This window comes from Anopheles arabiensis, chromosome 3, assembly GCF_016920715.1.
Source record: "Anopheles arabiensis isolate DONGOLA chromosome 3, AaraD3, whole genome shotgun sequence".
NCBI lineage: Eukaryota > Metazoa > Arthropoda > Insecta > Diptera > Culicidae > Anopheles > Anopheles arabiensis.
In genome coordinates this window covers 93,467,973-93,488,415 of record NC_053518.1, presented here as the reverse complement: position 1 = coordinate 93,488,415, position 20,443 = coordinate 93,467,973, and the positions used below count along the sequence as shown (strand labels likewise).

General features: G+C 48.2%; 1 protein-coding gene across 7 annotated transcripts in view; it reads right to left on the bottom strand.

Moving 5' to 3' along the window:
• Positions 1-20,443, bottom strand: part of LOC120904845 — a 57,762-nt gene that overhangs the window by 8,594 nt on the left and 28,725 nt on the right. For all 7 annotated transcript variants that reach the window (XR_005739829.1, XR_005739830.1, XM_040315264.1 and 4 more), the window contains exon 3: positions 459-682. Coding sequence is in view for 5 of the 7 variants with exons in the window: in XM_040315264.1 (XP_040171198.1) it covers positions 459-682 (224 nt within the window). In the remaining 2 variants the exon portion in view is untranslated. The remainder of the gene's footprint in view (positions 1-458; positions 683-20,443) is intronic.

Below are 20,443 nucleotides of genomic sequence, written 5' to 3'. Positions count from 1 at the left end.
GCTTGGGTTGCGGGTGTAGAAACAAAGGATGATAAACGGAGTCCATAATTTGTCGGATGGATTCTTCGCTCCGCTCTCCGCAAACTATGCACATTCTTGGGACAAATCTTTTGCCGGCGATCTAGCCCACACGGCCAGCGGGATGGCCCGGGCAGCATGGCACGCTGATTGGCATAATATTTAAACCTGCTGTCGTGCTCGCTGTCTAGCGCGCGAGCAGTGACAGGTTTTGCTCCTTCCGGGCGCGTCACCACGCCCCCCCACTGTCACACGCTAATGGTGATAAGCTGTGCTAATTGTTTTTTAAACTGCTTGTAAAACGGGCAATCGGGTGTGCTGGAAGGGAAAGTTTGCAAAGTGGTTCGGCGCTGCGGCTTCGGGGTAGGGACGATTTGCTGAACCTTCCCAAGTAGATGCTGTTTCGCAAACCATGTTCGCATTAAAACGTTCACACTCACCTTATGCGTACCGACAGCGTGTGCACCGTCATATACATACAAATGATCATTACAGTCTAGTTGTAGCATATCGAAACGTAACATAAATCTCTGCAGTATGGAGTGCGTTTGAAACGTGACCACACAGTTTAGGTTCCTTTCGTTCCTCGACAGAAGGGTAGCACCATCTATTTTTCTATAAAGTAACTGTAGAAAATGATTTTTACAGATCGACTCCATGTAATCTGAAATCGGAACGAGAGAGAGAGAGAGACAGGTGTTGTGGTTAGTGGGTTGCGGTTTGTCCATTGTGTCGTTGATTGATATATATGAGTGTGCTCTGTGGAAACAGATTGATTGGAAAGATTGCCGATGGAGCGGGATTGGAAGCTTCTGGTTGGAACACTCGGCTACAATCATGTCACAGCAGAGAGAAAGAGCGAGACAGAATGGCTGGTTTGGAGATGGAAAATTGGAAAGTTTAATTAACCTGCAATATGTGGCCAGCGTTTGAAAGTCGTGAAAGCAAAAGTTATCTTCGAACGGTGGACGAAACGATGGACGGAAAAGCTTTCCCTCCCCTCCCCCGTCCCGCTTGGTGGCGCGACAACCCGACCCCTATTGGGAGCATTTATTTGATGCCAAAGGCCACAACTACACAACACAAACAGACAAAAAGGACACCAAAACCAAACGAGGAGCAACTTTCGTTTGTGGTTAAGTGTAACAACTAAATCCTGCACCCTTTTTGTACCAGCTCGACCGTGTTCGTTTTCGCCACTGCAGGAAGTGCTTCATTTTTCATTCCATCCAACCACCGGCTGCTCGGCCCATCTGCTAGCCAATGACACAAAAAGGAAAACTTACTCACTGGCTCGCTCGCTCGCTCGTTTGTCAATCGGGGCCGGGTGTGTGCTCAGCTGGTGGGATGCGAATTTACCTTTTTTTCTCGTTTTGGCCCTTGCAGGAAGATTAGGATCGATTTTGTGGCAGTGAGGGCCGATCGGCGTTTCCGGTTTGCGAGTAGCGAGTTAATAAAAGTTTACAGCATTGATAGCTCCCCTTCCTCTTTGGTTAGTGGTTGGAAAGAGGGTGAAAGTTGGTGACAAGAGGCAAAAGCCAGCCAGTCGATCTATCACTGTGTGCCGATAGCCGCTGGGCATTCGACGATGAGCTTGTCGCGTTTTGTATGAGTATCTATTGTCCCTTTTTCGTGTGTGTGTCATCTGTGAAGCTTTAGCAAGAAAGATAGATGGATGGAAGGATGGGAAAAATGTAGGAAAGGGCATAATAGGAAACATTGCCCCACACCTTATCAAGGTTCAGCCCCACGTTGATGATGCTGTAGATATGTTTTTTTTTGTAAAGTAGAACACAAGTCCCTGAAAATATCCCATTACTTACAGCTGAACCTTAAACGATACATCACTAAGAACATTAGACGGTCGACGCTTCTAAGCATAGCTCAGCATAACAAGTTGCAGACAGGCATTGGGGATTGACACACGGATTGGATCCGTTTTTGCACTTAGCCCCAAACCGCACTCGCCATCTCGTCCCCATGAGCCCTCCGTACATGCGCCGATTCTACTAATTCAAAGACCCATTCAGGGGCTGTCGCATGCCCCATAGAAACGACCTGTACCTCCCCGTAACGCTGCTGCGGTGGTAATTGGCCGTTGATTACGGTTCGTAAATAATACAAAAACTTCCGCACCCGCGCTCAATTATGCTCAATTAAAAAGTAATTACTGTCCAACTGTCCGTCCGTTTGCTGGATGGAATGCCCCCGACCAGGGGGGGGCTCCGCGGTCGGTGTCGGTGTGACATTAGCGAAAGGAACACCTATCACCTATGGGCAGAAGGGGGGTTGTTTTGCCAGTGTGCACCATTTGCGTGTTGCGCACGTCCTGCGGCTTGTGTGTGTGTTGTTGTGTTTTAGTGATGATACTTCCTCATATTCCTTCCTTCCTCTCGGCCGGTTGTCGCTGCGGGCCGCGGCAATTGCAAATCACGTTCTGTGGCAGTAAAACGGCATTATCAAGATTTTATCGATTACATCGCATTAGTGGTCACGAGCGGCGGCCGCTCCGGTGCCGACAGTCAGGGACCATGCACTTAACTGTTAACAACGTTGAAGCATTCGAGTGGTTATGCTTTTTTTGCTGTTTGTTACCCTACCGTTGTTTGTGCTCTCTCTCTCTCTCTCTCTCTCTCTCTCTCTCTTTCTCTTTCTCTCTTGCACATTCGGTGGCACGGGTTGAATGTGTGTCGCCCGGTGCCATCTTGCAGCCTTGATAAGCTGCTGTTGACACTTCAGGGACACACAGACAGAACGCAGCGCAACGGTGACGAAGAGGGCCAGGATGTCATGAAGGACACTCCTGGTACACTTGACACGCCAGACTTTCTTATATGTGTGTGTGTGAGTGTGTGTGTGATCCGTTCCGTTTTTCGCCTTTCGCTTGGAGAGTAGCTGCTGACACTTCGAAAATGCCACGATCCCTGCCCGGCACGTCCGAAGGGTTGATGACGTCCGCCGGTGAAATACTCGGCACGGCGCGGTGAGGCCACTAAGGAGAAGCTAGGGAAGGCAGCGTCTTGTTATGATGCGAATTAGTAGTCGCTCGCCTAACACGTCACATCGGCACCGAAACAATGGCGGCCGTGCTTATTGACTCATTTAAGACGTTTATGACGGTTCGACACGGGCGAAATGTGGCGGGAGGATTGCGGTTCTTTAAAGTATTCGCCCAGGGAAAGTTTAAACCTTCATGAAATGTGTACCATTGTAGCCGGCTGGTGGGCGTTGGAGTGGCTCTTAGGCAAAAGAAAAGCAAAGGGAAAAAAGCCTCCTCCAGTGACACACCAAGTTTCCTTAGCCGTACACGACTTGCTTCCACACTTTCTCTCTTTCTCTCTTGCTGGCAAAACGTGTTGTTTGTTGTACGTGTGAACACACTCACACAAAAACGGTGTTTGTGTCAGAGTTTAAGTAGATACTTGTTTCGGTATCAAGTTTGTCTACGCTCGTGTGTGTGTGTGAGTTTGTGTAAAGTTTACAGGCCATTGTCACCGTCGCTCGCGGGCCAGGCCCTCGCTCTTAATCGGCGTTACATACTTTGCGTTTCAAGTTGCACTTGGTGGCGCGAGGGAATAGGATACACAATTAGCAAAACCACTACAAAACATGCCCTCCAGCAGCTGTGTGTGTGTGTTTCAAGTCCGTGTTCCCGTGCGAGGGGAATACCGTTTAGGGAAGAGGATTCAGCCGTTGGCACGCGTATGCCCTGATGCGTTACATATTGTGCTGTTCTAGGAGTGTGCTTTTTCCACCTTAATTTAAATGAACTGAGTTTTTGGAAAGTTGAGTCCTCCCTTTTGCGCATCCGCTTTGAATGGCGGGCGCTTGCACGTGTCTTGTGTTGGACTCATGCGCTCGTGTCGAAAGGCATTCTACGAACTCTTCGCTCCATGTTCCTGTGTCTCTTCTACTCTTGGAATGATTCAGCTGTGGGCTTAACCTTCACGATCCACGCTATTTATGTGATAATCAAAACTAAACATTTCTTTTCATTCGTTTCTTTGCATCCCAGTGCGATGGCGATGGCTTAATTTTATACCTTTTCGCTTGCACTATGCGAGAATTAACTGCTTGCCCTCACCGAGGGTGCCCCAGAGACAGACAAAAACATGCCCCAGGTCGGCCGAATCGAAGAAAGCTAACTTTTATCGCCTCGTCCTTCCGACAGGTGTGTGTGTGTTAGTGTGTGTGTGTGTGTGGGCATGGGATAAAGCCGCACGATTTCCTTTATTTGGCCGGGGATTGGGAAGATTTCTTGCACATTCAGCCGCGACCGAAAACAGGTGCGTGGGATGAATGGGAATGTGAAATAGAAGCAAACAAGCAACAAAAAAAAAGGGAAAAAAGAACGACCAGAAAGAAGGACAAAGCGAGTTTTCTTCTGATAAGGTTCTGAACGTATCCGGTCGCTTCCAGCACACACTAACACTCGTAAACGGTTGGACGGTCGGTCGGTCGGTGCGGTTCCCACTTGAGCTCAGCGTTGCGTGAATTTCATCAGCGGTAATACTTCGTCCCATTGCTGCCTTCAACTCACTCCACCATCCCCACTTCCCAACTTCCCCAGTTTTTACCACGTGCCTCCCCACCCCCATCGGTGGACCGGAATGATCAAAGGACTAATGTGCCAGTTTCGATTCTCTTCCTACTTTTCCGCATGGCTTAACGATTGGAAACATGCGCTGCGGATGTTGTCCGCTTCGTGCTATTGCTGCTGCTGCCTGGGATTTTCGTGTGGCCCCGGGTACAAAAGGCGTTCGGCACATCGCACACACATTTCGGGCTCCCCGCGCGCGAGCAGCTGCCAACCTCAAGCTCCGCACCGCACAGCGCGTCCATTGAAGCCGTCGGCATCGCGCACAAGGAACCGTACGCAAGAGCGCCATTATGACAGTTGCGTATGTTGTTCTATCTACCCCGGTTGGGAGGCCCCGGTTCTGCTGGCTCTTGGAAAGCCGGTGTGACCGAGTGATGATGGTGGGGTGGTGGTGTGAAATGTTCCAATCGAATCTGTGGCACACATCTTGCGGCGGCTCTTGGTGCGTGTGTGTGTTTGTGAGAGAGACGCCGCACTGCTTTTATATGAGGCAAATCCCTTTAATCATAGCAATTTATAAATTTCTATACCCAAACTAAAACCACCAGTCGAGGTCGAGATTCCGATTTGTGGACCAGTACTGTATGGGGGTTTGTCCCTGGTGGCTCCCAATGGAAATCGAAATGGAAATTGAGGTTTTGTTGATGGTGGGAAGGAAGCGAAATGGGGCGACATCCGTCGACAGCAAGGGTCGCGATTCTCGTGAGGAATGGGAAGATCTGTGAACCGGTTTAGCTTCTCCGTTCGATATCAATTGATGCCAGTTTTGGGGCGGGTGTTTCGAGAAGGGAGGTTTACAATTTGAAGTAGAATTAAGGCGACCGTGGAAAACCTTGAATTCAATTACGCACACAGAGGGCTAAATGCTACGTAACTTGTGCGCTTAATGGGATAGCGAGCGCTCGTGTGTTTGTAAATGTGCTTTTTGCTTTCGCTGTGAGTAATCAGGCTCAACTTCTTGGAAGTATTGTTTTATGTGCAACTCAATTTTCAGGGGAAAACAATTGGTAAAAGTCCTTTAAGAAAGTTTGACATTTCTAGAGAGCTTAACATAGAAGTCGGAAAGCCAACATGCATGAAAAATTCATCAGTTGCGATTATGGAAGTTGGAATAGTTAAAGTATCTTCTTGACTGATCATGTTTCTTCAAATGAACGAACTAGACGGGCCCGAGGCTTCGTAAGAGCCAGCAAAAAATGAAGATTTATGTACATACGCGTGGCGCAAGCTTCGATAATGAGCTTAAATTAGAACGAATAATCCACTCCCATCTCGTTCGCCTATTAGTGTTGCGCGGCTGGAGAGTGTTATTCTTTGCTCATCCATCGAACATTACACCCTTCGTTTTCATAGAGAGCCCCTTCCTGCAGAAGTTGTGCCTTCATTACAAGACGTAACAGATCAAGGCTGGGAAGCAACCGTTCGAACTTTAAGCGGAAACTTTGTGTGGAGTCGGATTTTCGGCGCACAAAATCTGCAGATTGTAAGAAAAGGTAGGTAAACGCGCGTATGTGTGAAGCAATCAAATTACCACACACGCACACACACACACACCCATACACTTTCCACATAGAGCGTTAATGGAAACCAGCCCACATTTGGTTGGAGGGTGGGGGAGAAAATCGATCGAATATCGAAGATATTTCCACCATAAAATTCCCACCCGAAATGAGCAAATCTGGGGGTCCGGAGGTCGCACGCCGTTAGCGTCGACTCGTCGTTATATCCGGCGCCATGTAACGATGATGAAATTAATAACCTTTCTTATCGGTGAAGCATTAGCGAGATATGCAAGCCGGAAAATGTGGGTGTGTGGGTGTATGTGTGGGGGAAAAAGTCGGGCCGAGAAGCGATAAAGAAAAATCTTTCCTTACCACCTTCCAGTCGTCGTTGGCGAAATGGTTACGATGGCCATGTTTGCCCCGGGAGCGAGCTAGTAAAAGCGGAACAGTACAACAGTTCTACAACACTGACGTGGGGAACGCGGATAAAACAGTGTAACAGACAGCGGTAGGCTGTAGTAGTGTGCCGTTACAGCAAGGCAGTAAAGTAGGACGGTTAAGATAACCAGATGGTACTGGATTAGCTTCCATCCGAAGGAACATCGGGGGTCATATGTAGCCGGAGAGAAGGCTTTATCCTTTCCATGTTTTTTTGCTGCAATTTCCAATAATTTGAAATGGAAATATCTTCTACCACCGTTTGTTACCGTTTGCTAGCTAGCAGCAGCACAATAAAAAAGAACTGTATGCTGCACCAATCATACCAACGATCGTTTACTTAAACCGGCAGAAGAACAACATTCCCAAGCATCCGATTTACACAGATGTCTGTGGCATGAATGGTTGTTGTACGGAGTTCTTGGAAAAGGATAGAGGGAGGTTAGATGAGGATTGCCTGCACAACTTGCCCCACCCTTGCCGGTACACCGGAGCATGTAGGATTTGTGCTTTTCATTCCTCTTCACCCGCTCCCATTGCCGTCCGTCCGTCCTAATCCCATCTTAACCTAACTTAAGCTCATGCATGTTCTACGCGTCCACTGCTTTCTCGTCCCCTACGCAACTGCAGGCAGCGCTACAACCTACAACCACCGGAGCCCAGAAACGCGTGTGTGCCTTTGCGGTTAGACAGCAGCAGGATGGAAATGACGAGCAAAGGTTGCAATGGGTTTCCCAAGAAACTTTTTCACAGCTATGTTCTGAAATACCACCTTTGCTGGAATGTCTGCACAGAGCTCTAGCATCCTTGCAACGTTGAGCAACTATTGGACAGGTTTCGTAAAGCGGTAAAACAAAACCATGATGTACTATTTGTTTCCATGCACAACTAAACGAGAAAAGAGAGTGAGAGAGAGAGATAGAAAGAGAGAGCGTGCACAAAAACAAGTCAAGACCAACTATTTCAGGACTCAGGACTGTATGTGGCGACGCAACAAACCACTCTGCGTTCAGTTTATATTTGCCCAGCGAGAGACAGTGTAGGCTTCCCTTTCAAACCCACAAAAGCACAACCCGCACCCGCAAAAACCGGAAAACTCAACTTCCTCACGGGGTTTGATCTCAGCGAGAAAACGCGGGCGCGCGCGCGCTCAACCGGTCGCGGAAAAGTGGTTACCAGCTTCCTCGACATCGGTTTTTGCTATTTCTACGGAAGGTGGGGATCGTCCCTTCCACCCAGCCTGTGCTGAAAAACGCCCCGAAGGCTCGTCCGTTCACCCGCCTTAAACTTTGTCGAGAGCAAAGAACAGTGGCACACGTGATATGTCGTGGACTGTGCGTGACGCGTCCTTTTTATGTGCTTCCATTATAAATATCGTCATAAATAATACATACAATCATATTCAATTTCCATTGCCCATGACTTCTTCCGGTGTGCGGATGTGTCGGAGGCGAAGAGTTTCTTGCCACTCCTCTGGTGCTCCAGGCGGTATCCGGTAAACTACACCCGGGCGCCGTACGTACCTCCGTGACAGCAAACGGGTAAAAGGTGTTTCCGAATTTGGAACTACATCTATGGAAGGCTTTTACGTGCTCACAAGCCTTGAGACAGTGGTTTGCGTTCCTTGGTAAATTTGCAACAAAAAAGGGATAGAAGAGATGGCGAACGACTTGCGTTGTTTGCTCCACATGGTTGAAGGCGGGCGCCTCGACGGTAGTACACTGGTTGAACCGTACCGGACCGATGTCATAAATTATTCCCACTCCAATTTAGCTTCAAGTTGGCTCTGTATGTGTGTGTGTGTGTGTCCGTGTGTACGACACGAAATCAATGAATGAAGTTGAACGAACCGATAGGAAAGACACTCCAAAAAAGCTCAATTGATATCCATCATTTGATCGTTTCAATTGCACCGGCATTTGAGGCAAGATAGCATCCATTTGGGTCTTTGGGGGGAGCAATTTAGACAGTAATTTTGGAAAGCTACTTTCCTGAAGTGTGTGTGTGTTTGATATGTCTGCCGCTGACTGCTATTTCCACCATTTGGTCTGGTCTGGGGCGTAGGAGGCACGAACCGGAGCCGGGCGTGGGGACAGAAGCACAACAAAAACAAAGCAAAACGGACTAAACGGCCTGACCTAGATCACTATTTTTAGATTAAGCAATAGAAGTCTGGCGTCCATGTGGAGACCATCACTGGGGTTTGGCTTCGTGGAAATGATACATTGGAAGTTGGGGCTGCTTTGCAGGACGAGCAAAGAAAAGTCGATTCGCGTGTCGCTCTCTCTTTCTCTTTCTCTCTTCTTCACACCCCTCTCTCTGTTTCTCTCTCTCTCTCTATCTTTTCGTTTCGAATTTCCCGTCTGCTGGCAATCGGAAAACTTTTCCACTGCAGCTGCAGGCGGGACTGGTTACTGGACTGGCCAGCAGGGGAAAGTGGAGCGTACGGTCGCGGCTAATATTAGAAGTGCAGTATCTTTCATTGCGAATTCGTTTCGCGAACCAAGACTACCACCACCTGCAAGGGACCACCTAGCGCTGCCGATTGGGGACGCAAGCACTCTTAAGGCATTATTGTTTGAGAAACCGATCACGTTCCTTGCATTTGTTCGTCCCCGCTACGGTACCGCGTGACTCGCACATGATAAAACTTAAAGTTGTGCCGCTAGAGGGCGCACCGGGAGTTGGTGTAGTAGGTTCTAGCGTAGAAAAATGTATGCCCGGTTCGGTATTCCACATCTATTGCCGCTGGAATGGGATTGTATCGTCGCAGGTGTATAGCGTGCCAGCTCCATAAACAGCAGCTGAGAATGCCCCCCCTCCCCTCAGCATTCAGTGTGTGGGAGTGTGTGTAGGAGTATGCTAATGGACACCGAAAACCTGGCATGCATCCATCGGCTCCCGTTTTTCGGCTAATGTATGCAATCGATGCACCACTCACGTACTACTGGTGACAGTGTCCTCCATTAGGGTTGCAGGCACTGCTAATAGGCGTACGGTAGCGGTTGAAGCACCACCAGCGTTAAGATGCTCAAGTGGTCTTAGTTTCCCGTTTTTGTCTACCAAAGGCATTCACTCTAGTACTTAGTCTACTAAGCACACCGAATAAGTAATTATTACAGCGCACAAGACAAACTTTCGGCGCTCCACCGGCAGTAGTGCTTACCGGGGGGAGGGGACTGCCCGCACTGGCGCTGAAAGATATGCAATTAATAATGACACCTCCAGCACATTGTGAACTCTGGCAAGCGAGCCAAGCGAGAAAGTCCATGCAAGAGCCGTTACTTGCTTCCGTTTTTAAATGCCAACCGGAAGCAACACAAGTTTCCCTCGCGAAACTTGCCCGTCACTTTGGTGTGGTGTTTGAGTGAGTATGGTGGAAATGAACTTCTAGCGAAAGGTATTCCGGAGAAAAAGGTACCCCGGACCGAGTGGACTTTGGTGAATGTGGATGTGGCAGTATTACCATTAACTTGGATGGCCGGAAAAAGGGAACATCGGTGACAGTCGGGATAGTTTGCGCTAGATTCGGCAGAGATGGGTGAAAAGTTTTCGCGAAGTAATTAATGATGGTTTGCGAAGATTCGTTGGTGAAGTGCTTGGTAGAATGATTTTCCGCGAGAGAAAGGGAAGACAAAGAGAAGACAAAGACCTTCGATTGCAGCAGCTTTGACGTTATTGACAGTTATTAATTGTCATTGCTGGATCACTTCAGGGCGCGTTTGTACGACAGTGTGACGACGATCAAGTATCTTAAACTGTTATCAGCCGAGCAAATGGGCATTAAAACGATGGTGTGCAGCATAAGCACGAAGCCAAAGGTAGTGTGCACTTAAATGGAAGCATTAAGCAATAACACTTAACAGTGCTCGGTTGCAAACGCAAGGGAAAGTTCATCCTGCCATCCATCCCGTACGTCACGCCTGTCGTCCAACAGCAGCAGTATACTTAGGCGTTACGTGCTACGAAACTGACATGGGGCTGCCCGTCGCGCTGTTAATTACGGTTGCACATAGTTTTGACAATTGTAGTGTACCGCTCATGGTTCAGCTTGAATGTCAGTTGTATGGCTTTTAGAAGGATTATCTGTGACTGCGTTACGGCAAGGGGGCGACATTATATATTTATAGACGAATCAAGAACATGATGTTTGTCTTAACAAACCATGCACTTGGTGGACGGTGGGTACGATGAGCTGAAGGATCGAGGGTAGGAAGCCGTTGTAATTTATAGAATGGAAAAGTCAGCTATTTTTAACGCGTTTGAAGGTGTACTACTGCAGCCTTTGATATATTGTACTTCCTTCTTTGAATTAAAGCACACGCCAATCCACCGTTGGTCGCTGTTCGTTCGTTTTAAACTAAACTTCTCCACTAGCGAGCAATCAGGGATGGAATAAATCAACCTCAGTATTTCACCATAACCGAAAAACAAACCTCATCACCAGAGCATGGTTTTTTTTCTCCATCAAAGGTATTTTACCGACAGATAATTCCCCAATCACATCGTACTCTCGGGCGGCTTTCGTTCGACTACCGTCATAAAAATCGATGAATTTTCACCACAAAAAGCAGTGGGCGAGCAGCGCTGCTCCCCAAAATCGATCGACCGGGCGAATGGAAAGACGAGAATATTAAAAACGCCAACCATAAAGCCCTCTTTATGCATTTCAAATTATCCATCAACGGGCGGAGGACCATCACCGTGCTTGATCAAAGCTAAAGCTGTGCCGCTAACGACCGTTCGTGAGGGGGCAGGGACGCAGTAGTAGCTGGACCACTGCCGTCACCTGCTTTGGGGCCGCCGAAGGTGAGTCGTAAAATCAATCTCGTTCAAAAAGACCAACAAAAAAAGGTGTATAAGATAGGGCGAAGAACAACGTCATCGTGCGAATCGGGTGCGATTGGGTGTAAAAGAATACGGAACCTTACAAATGTGGCTGTGGTGTTGATCATGGCTTTTGTTGATAAAGCTATTACCATACGAAAGCTAACGTAGGTTGGCTGATTGAAGGTGAAAAGTTACCAGTATTTGGCGGTTTTTTCCGATAGCGGTATAGCATCACTACCAAGTGTAGGTTTCGTGCATTAAAATATGATTGGTAAACATCAAAATTCCTACCAACGCGGACTCTGTTTCATTCTAGAAAGAGCGCTAGCATCAGAAAAAGAAAGCCAACGCTGCTGGAGATCATATTACCAGGTTAAAATAATCCCCGAAACGCCGAGTAGGAGGTTGTAAACTCGTTAAACTTGACGAAAGTTCGATATGTTGTGGGCGATTACACTCCACGCTCCCACACACAAACCTCGGTAACCTCGTCGGTCGGTGTGCCGCGTCGACGAAATCAATTTCATGGGCAATGGGTAGTTGACATTTAAACTCGCCGCACCAGAGAATTCGGCTCCGTGGGAGTCGTCAGCCGAAAAGTTTATCCGCCCAGCCCCTCCCGAGAACGAACCGAGATGGTAAATATCAACAAAAGCGTAAATAATAACAAAAAACCCGCGCGCGCGCCACTACTTTTTGTATCGCTCGAGACTCCCGGCTCACTCTCTGTGTGCTACCTGTCGGAGTGGGTGCCGATGCTGCCGAAGGATGGAATGACCTTTTTCAAAGCCAAGCAACAAGTTTGCCTTGTCAAAGCCTCGCTCCATGCAGACGGCCCCCGAGGCACAATTGTTCGCCCCCGATACGGAACGCGGGGAGGGGTGACTGAATTGGGGGCGATCTGTTGTTCTTGTTGATTCTAAGTAACTTTTTACCGGAGCAGCTTGAGACGGGTCGGGTTGGAACATTCGTTTGCTATGTTTCTCCCAAAATGGCATTCCAAAATAATCAACCATATTGCTTGATGTATGTACTTGTAGCCTTTTTTTTGCTATCTTCAGAACCGGTTCGAAACTCACCCATAACCTTCTGTGCCAAATAGTGCGCCGTCCTTCTTGGAAGTTTGCCCAGCAGCCACGGTTTGATTGCCGTAACCGGGTGCAGTGGCAGAAGAGGCATGGCACACGGAGCACGGAGCATTATTATCATTTCGTGCGCAGCATGAATCTTTAATCGACTGTGAAGAAATAACTAGCACAAACATTAACATTAACACCTGCAATGGTTAGCCTTCGGTAGCGTTACGGCTGCTCCGTGTACCAGTTGGCGACGGGCGCATTTCCGTTTGCCAAATGGAATAAATTGGTCCGCTTGGATGGACAATCTCGTTGTTGCTGCGGGAACGGGGGGAAACCCATCTGCTGCTCGTAAACAGCATGACTAACGCCAGTGGCAGTTAACAGGTCGCTCACGAAGAGTGTAATAACGCATTGTTTCTCGGCTGTGTGTATGGAAGACTCCAGGTGCAGGTGGTGTCTCGCATCCGGGACAGCACTACTGCCATCTTGCCGAACCCCCCGGGGTGAGAGAGAGAGAGAGGGCCCACTGTGGATGGAAGCGAAGCCGTTAGAATGAAACGAGCAAAGCTTTAGCCTCCCCCGGAGTGTGTTTCTTATCCTTTTCCCAATGGTTGGTCCATTCTTTCGGCACGAATTCTTAGATCTTAGGTCCATCTTTTTCCCCACTCCCCTTCACCACGCCCGTAAGTATAGAGGCTCATAGAATCGCACAGAATGGTTTGCACTTGACGCTCCAAATGATGGTGGAATAATGGAGGAAGGCATAACAGCTCTGTTTGATGTTGGGAAATGATAGCAACGGTTCGGGCACGGGCGGAACAAGCACATCCTTTGCAGCAAAGATGTCAGTAACAGTTCAGTGCGGAGTGCTTTTATTTGTTGCTAGCCTGTGTCTGATTTCAGTTCACGTGTAAATACTGTTGCAACAGTCATTGCACTCCGGTCTCGGTGGCAGTTTAAAGAGAATGGCGAGCAGCCGTACAGCACTCCACGTAAACGGTTGTACAGTTGCAGGGAGTCGTTTTCATTGCACGATTTGAGCATCTAACCAGATAGTACAGCAGATCCACAGTAAAAACCATTCTAAAGAACCTTCCTTTTCAAAATAAAAGAGGGGAAATAAAACATGCCTTGTCAACACGTGCGCCCGTAAAAGGTGCTTCATCGATTGGCGGCTTTTTTGCGCGGCAAAGCCGTGGCTGGAAAAGCTACCATAAACATGGAATAATTACCATCAACTTTCCACTTTCCTCACGAACGGGCTTCACCGAGTGTTTGTGTGTGTGTGTGTGTGTGTGTGTGTGTGTGTGTGTGTGCATGGGTGAAACGAATCATATAATTTCGATTTTGGGGAAATATGGAGCTGGAAATGATAAATTATACCTTTCGATTGCCTAATACTACACACTCACGCGCTCTTCTGGCGCCACGTCGCACATGATTGACTCGGATCTGCACCACGCACGTGAAATAGTGCCAGCATGTGGCATGTGTGTGTGTGTGTGCTGTAGAAGCGGCTTAGGTTTCGCGAACGCGCCAAGTACATTGCCGAACGGGTAGGAATCACACACACACACTCACCGACGTACACGGTTGTGCAAGAAAAGAAGTCTTTCTCGCCTAAGCCTGTCTAATGGAAAGGCATTTTCGTCCGGCACCGGCATAATGCAACGATATCAATCGGTTTTTCCTTCTTTTTGCTTCTTTTTTGTTTGTTCCCCCTTTTGCTCCTCTGGCCCTTCCCTCACCTTCTCCTGCCTATTGTGTAGGTAAGGTGAGGACGCACACACGCATTTACCGTCAAGATTGGAAGTGATACTAAGGATGGGCAGGCAGGCTGGCAGGCACCGCTCGCAGCGCCGTATCTTCCTCCCTCCTCCTCCCCATCCCTTCGCGTGGTACGTATGACTCATTTGAAAAGCAATTTCATTTTCCAATAATACCGGATGAAACGTGATATCTTTGCGAGAAAAGCACTCGATTTATGATATTTTGCACCACGCGAAGCGAAACGCAAACGCAATAACGATGGCCCGCTCTGCCGTCCCCCGTTTCCCGTCCGTCACCGTGTGCAAGGAGTGCGGTAGTCGCTCCCTGTCGATACAGCACAAGTTCTGAACGCATGACAGACGGAAATTGACACAGTCGGCGGGGATCGAAGAGGGGAAGGGGGAAAAAAGAGAAAACTTTGATAGAGTTATTAGAAGACTGGTACACGCGGTACACTGGCGTTCCCCGTTCTGCGCCGTCATCCGTCATGCGAATGTTAGTAGCAGCGAGTTTACTAGATTTCCCAACAGAGGGCGCATGCGATGTTACACTATCTTTGGCTGGAAACTCAAACAAAAGAAGCCACCAACCAACGAGAGATGACGAACTAATGGATCGGGATGGAAATTAAGTACTCTGTGCAGGCAGTTGGTAGGTTTTTTTTTGCACACCAGCAAGAAGATGTTGGGACAGAGAATAATCGATCGAGATGGTGAGGCGTTCGGGCCACCGGGAAGGTGCGTTCGAAGATGTGTAGCATTGTGTGTGTGTGTGTAGGGGTGGTTTGTTTTCCTATTAGCGTAATAAGATCCAACCCGGAAATGGGATCGGAAAGGGCGCGTAATGTTGCGCGTAAATCAGGCACGTGTGCTGCCCTGTAGCGCTGTAAGTGGTGTGTCGCAGAGCTCGCTCCAGCGGCAGATGAACACGTATGAGCTGGGCCAGAAGGTTTTGAGGTGTAGGAAGGTCGACTGGACGCGAGATTTTGCTGCGAATGCAAATTGGATCCGATCGGAGCATTGGTTCGTGTTGACATTGTGAGTGGAATATCATTAGAGATCGGCGCGTACGGTCGTGGCACTTTGGTTCTGATCTCGGTTGCAATGGGGCTACCGCTTCGCGGAAATCACACAGCTCCATTAGGCTGGACGCTGCAAATGCTGAACCGATGTGAAGCCATTCAGGTTAGAGCAAAAAGAGCGAGATAGAAAGAGCGCTAGTGAGTGTTTGAGAGAATTCAAACAAACAAAAAAAAAAACACTTCCACACCTGCATTCAGAGATACTTAAAGCTGTCGGTTGTGGTTAAACTGCGAGCAGCTTTTTTGCTCTACGGCAAGTCTCACCTTCTCTTTCCGTCCGTGGCAACAATCGCTTTTGGAGCGCTCTGGCCGGGTCGGGTTCTTGAAACAATCCCCCAAGCAGCACCGACAACGCTAATCCATTTTCATCCAATCCCGCGCCATTGGAACGGCAAAGCGCACAACGATGAGCGGGACTCACGAAACGGATTCGAATACTTCAACTAATGAGTCTAAGAGGTCTTCAACTTCAACACCGTACCTCGGTTGGGTCGTTCGGTATCCCCCCCCCTCCCCAATGGCGCTGAAGATTCATCCTTCTTCGCTGCCGCCTGCTTATGCGCTTATGCCCCGCTGCCCCCTGGGGATGATCTGATTTAAATGAAGGCTGGCATCGTTCGTGGCCCACGCGAAGGCCGGCCTGTTTGTTTGGTGGCCGGCCGGGAGTGGGAGAATGTTTTTTTTTTGTTCGGAAAAGCTTTTGGTACGGCGCTTTCTTGCTTCATTTTCCGATGCACGCGATGTGGTTAAGCTAATTGTACGTGATGAGTACTAATGGATTTGTAAAACATGAGCTTATCAACGGTTGATAGAAAGAGAAGAAGAGTGAGAGAGAGAGGAGTAGACAGCGAATCTTTGTGGCGCAGCAAACTGTGATAAGGACCATAAGAAATAGAACCATAGTCCATGATGAATCTCTTCATTATTTGAACACAATTTAGGGGGCATAATACGTAAGGTTAATGAAGGAATCTTTGTTTCGGATTTTTTTAAAGAACAAGCAATAATACGTTCAAAACTCCATTGCACCTTTTGTGTTCGTTTTATGGTATCTTTATTCAAAACAAAAGCAATAAAAATGAGAAAAAGTGTTGACAATAAGCAAAACAATTGATACAAGCAAAACACTCGAATCGAAAAGGAAATAGCGCGAACTCACACGACACAACACCATGACTCGTCCATTTTCATGCACAATGATTGAGGTAGATTTTTCTAGGAACTTGAAAAAGCTTTTATGTCCCGTTAATTGCCGCAATGTACTAGCCTTACACAAATGCTCAAACGAATACGCCACCGTTTCGAGCGAAGCTTTTAGTGCAGGTGAATATTTCATATCCATGCTCGTGTATCGGTGCGCTCAGCGTTTTGGTGGAGCCGTATGTAGCAATTTAAAAATAACGCCCCGTGCGTATCCATTTTTAACTAATTTTCCTTCGAATACTATTTTCGGAAGGCGTGAATTATGTACTTCTTCTGTCAACTGTCGTCATGCAGGAGGGCCGTGTTTTCGTCATAAGAAAGCCGTCGCTACCTGTACGCAAATAGATGACGAAGATTGAGCTATTCATAATCAAGCGCCCAAAGTTAGACACGCTGCATGACAAGATCGGTCTTACGAGCCCAGTTTTACAGCCTTAAAGCATTTCCGTGATGTTTGAATTTTGTTATGAAAATAGTGTCGCTTTAAAGTGACGCTTGGGGCGGGATGAGTGCTAAGAAATTATCATATCCTTTCAGTCTGTTGGGAAACGGGCACGGTCCAACATTAGAAATTCCGTCAACATCGCTCACGGGGCACAAGTTTTATTGTCGTCGCATTGATCCTCCTCAATAGGACGCGTTTGGGTATTTTATTTTCCTTTTCCTTCCGAAACGCCACGCACGCATTGATATGGAAATCCAATTCCATATGCTTTGAGGCGCGTTTGGATGGGAAGTAGAAAAAATACGCACACACACGCTCAAACCTCAAACTGCCAGCCAAGACGTCAATATCATGCTGCGAGATGCAAACGCGGGCGTCTTCCATTTGTGATATTAAATTTTATTGTACAGCAGCCGTCGGGACCATCGTCTGGCCGTTTCGGGCCGGGATTTAGGCGAGTATGCAAACTATTCAACACGTGCGATGTACGGAAGCCTGACAAAAAGATGATCTTGCTATTACTGTGGTGCTACTTTGCAATTATGCTTAAAAAAGGAAATTTAATCCGATTGGTGCAACATTGTGCGCTATTGAAAGAGTGAACTTATTGTATTGCGAGCATTGTAGAATTAAAGAGGGCTTCTGGAACCCATTATTACGCGCAATAGCTCCACAAAACTAATAGCCGAATTTTTAATGCTTCTCCCGTGAGTGAAGTTGCTCCCTTTTGCCGTAACAATCCTTCGGCACAGCTTTGGTGGGGTGAAATATGATCGAAGCTAAGCGCAAAACGCGACGTCCACTACTACCGCATGCCCAGCATGGCGTCCGTCGCACGTTCGCTCATTTGTTGCCCCGGAGGGCTGTAAAATGGTCCAATTGCATTTGCGACACGACTTCCTAAACCCGTACCCGTCACACCCAGTTTGTACCGTCCCTCAAGTACGAAATACGCTTCGAATTACTGCACGTTCGGTGTACACGCGGAGAGAGAGCGAGGAGGATCTGGGGTTGGAATTTGAGAAATGTCAACAAACGGCACGAGTTCCTTTTTACTTCGCTTTGTTGCTTGGCCTGATTTGGCCAGTGTTTAAGAACTACACGCTGCAAAACCTTCTGGGAAGCCGTCGACGGTGGCGGTCGATTTTGTTGTTCCGCCTTTTTTGCGCCTAAATGTCTTCCTTTTATTGCTTCCAGCGCTCGGTAATATTAGTTTCGGCTTCGTGGGAAACGTGGTTCGGTCCCGGCAAACCCGAATCGAATTGGTCATGCATGTGATGTATTTGATAGGTACGTGTGCTGATTTGCTAAAAATCCACCCCATTGCCCCGTGCCCCAAATGCGCAGCCCTTTTTTTCGGGGAATGACCAACAAACACATCCGATTTCCGGCTCAATCGAGTGGTTGAAAGGAGGCAGATGAAGGGGGCACAGAGAAGCGATGCGATGACAAACATATTTTCACTTCGTTATTTTCCCTCCGCCGGGGGGATTGGCAGATTTGTTTTACTATTTTATTTTCCCTGTGCGAGGTGTGATGTGCAAACGGTCGGTGGCTTTGGGCCGGCAGTGAAAGGCACTAACCAGCAACAATCCGTGGGTGGGGGGGACAAAAACAACGCCATCACATGCACATACAAACACACCATCGTTTAACTGTTGGTTGTACTGAGCAGAGGGGAACAAATGGAAAACTATCTCACCCTTTTTGCCTTGTACTGCCTTGGCCACAAAATGGTTTCGGCCTGTGTCTGTCTGTCTGTGTGTGTGTGCGGTGTGTGGTAGCAATATAAACTGTTTTATTTACCCAAAAACGCTGCTCGAAAAGGGAGGGTAAAAGGAACGTCCTGACAGCGCACATATTGACTGTATGCCACTGTGTGCTGTACTGCTGCAAAGCACGGCCATTGGCAGAAGAACACTTTGGCAATCTTCAATATGGTCGGCCGTTCTAGCAACAGTTCGAAAACGTAGCAGCGGGAACATATTGTGACAGCAGAGCATCGTTCGATGTGCTTTCGTTGGCTTTCTTTTGGCAAAACTTCACCGTGCACTTTTCTCGGCGGTTCGTTTTTCAACCCTCCGCTTTCGGCCGAGGCAGTTTGAAAATGGAGATTTTCACCACCACCAAAAGGGCATGGGAGAGTTGCCCAACGGCGTCTGTGGTACAGATCAGACCATGGAATGTATATCTCCCAGGAAATGACATCGAAATGATAAACAGACAACAATATTCTGCATACGAATGTGCTGCAGGACTCTTGGCTGACTGTGACTCTTATCATGCCGTGGTTCCGGAACGAGAAAACAAACCCGTACGCGAGAAACAACGGTTTAAGCTACTTTCGGCAGCGTAACGGGGTTTGCCTGCCTTTTTTTCCACCCTCTCCACGGCAGGTTGAGTGCCTTTCCTTGGAAGGTTGGAATCTTCCACTTCGTTAGCTATAATCCTTTCGCGTGCTATAGCCGGTAGTGGGCCTGCCTCATCCCTTTGGGGAACCCGCGCGATGTGACGATGGAGAACGGAAACGCAGCGTAAAATCCACGGAATTTCCGAGGATACGGTACCACCATCAAGTCACTCCGTGCGCTGGAATGTGGCGGTAATGTGTGTGTGTGTGTGTGAAGAGAAGCTTCGCTGGAAAACCGGGGGCCCGGTTTTGCAAAATCCTTTTGACCTCCTGCCTCACTGGAACGCTGCATGGGGGGGCTGGCCGAGCAGAGCGAGAGAGTGCGAGAGGTAGAGCGCGGCAGACAGGAGATAGCGAATGTCAACTCTTCAAGTTGCATGTTTTATTCAATCTTGCCTATCAGGAATTTCTGGATTACCCATCTGGCTGACGTGACACCGCACACTGGGGCTGATGCGGAGTGCGGCGGGGCGAACATTAGAACAGGCAGGGCCGGGAAAGAGTTGCGGGCGATGGCACACTCCCAGGGCACATTTTGGCTGCGAATGTTTTAGCGAACTCGGCCCGGCAAACCAGCCAGCGGGCATTCCAGCGCCACTGCACAGCAGCACAGGTTTGCGAGCGAAAATGCCACACGCTTACAGGTCTTACAGAGTGGTTAAGGTGCGTGGCAGAGCTGCCGGGATTGCTGGTCCCAAAATTCCATCCCTTACGAGAAATGGAAATAAAAAAGAATATTTTTGGAGCAAAGGAAAACTGGCCCAACATGTCGAGCAGTGTTCGAGCAGTTTTGCAAATACTCGGCCCGTAAGTTGCCTCCCTCTGTTTGCTTAGGAAAACGCGAATAAAGTGTGTGTGTGTGCGTGTCGTTTTGGTGCGTCGATTGAGTGTTTGCAAACGTTCATCATGGTTTTTAATTGAAACAAAACATGGCCGTAATTACCTCCACACAGTTTGCCTTTGCTGTAACGCTGCTGGTCTACACTTTGTACCGTCAGTGCTGTACACTGCCATCATCCGAGCTGAACGGTGGCTGCTTCTTGCAAGATACGGCCGTGTCAGCAAAA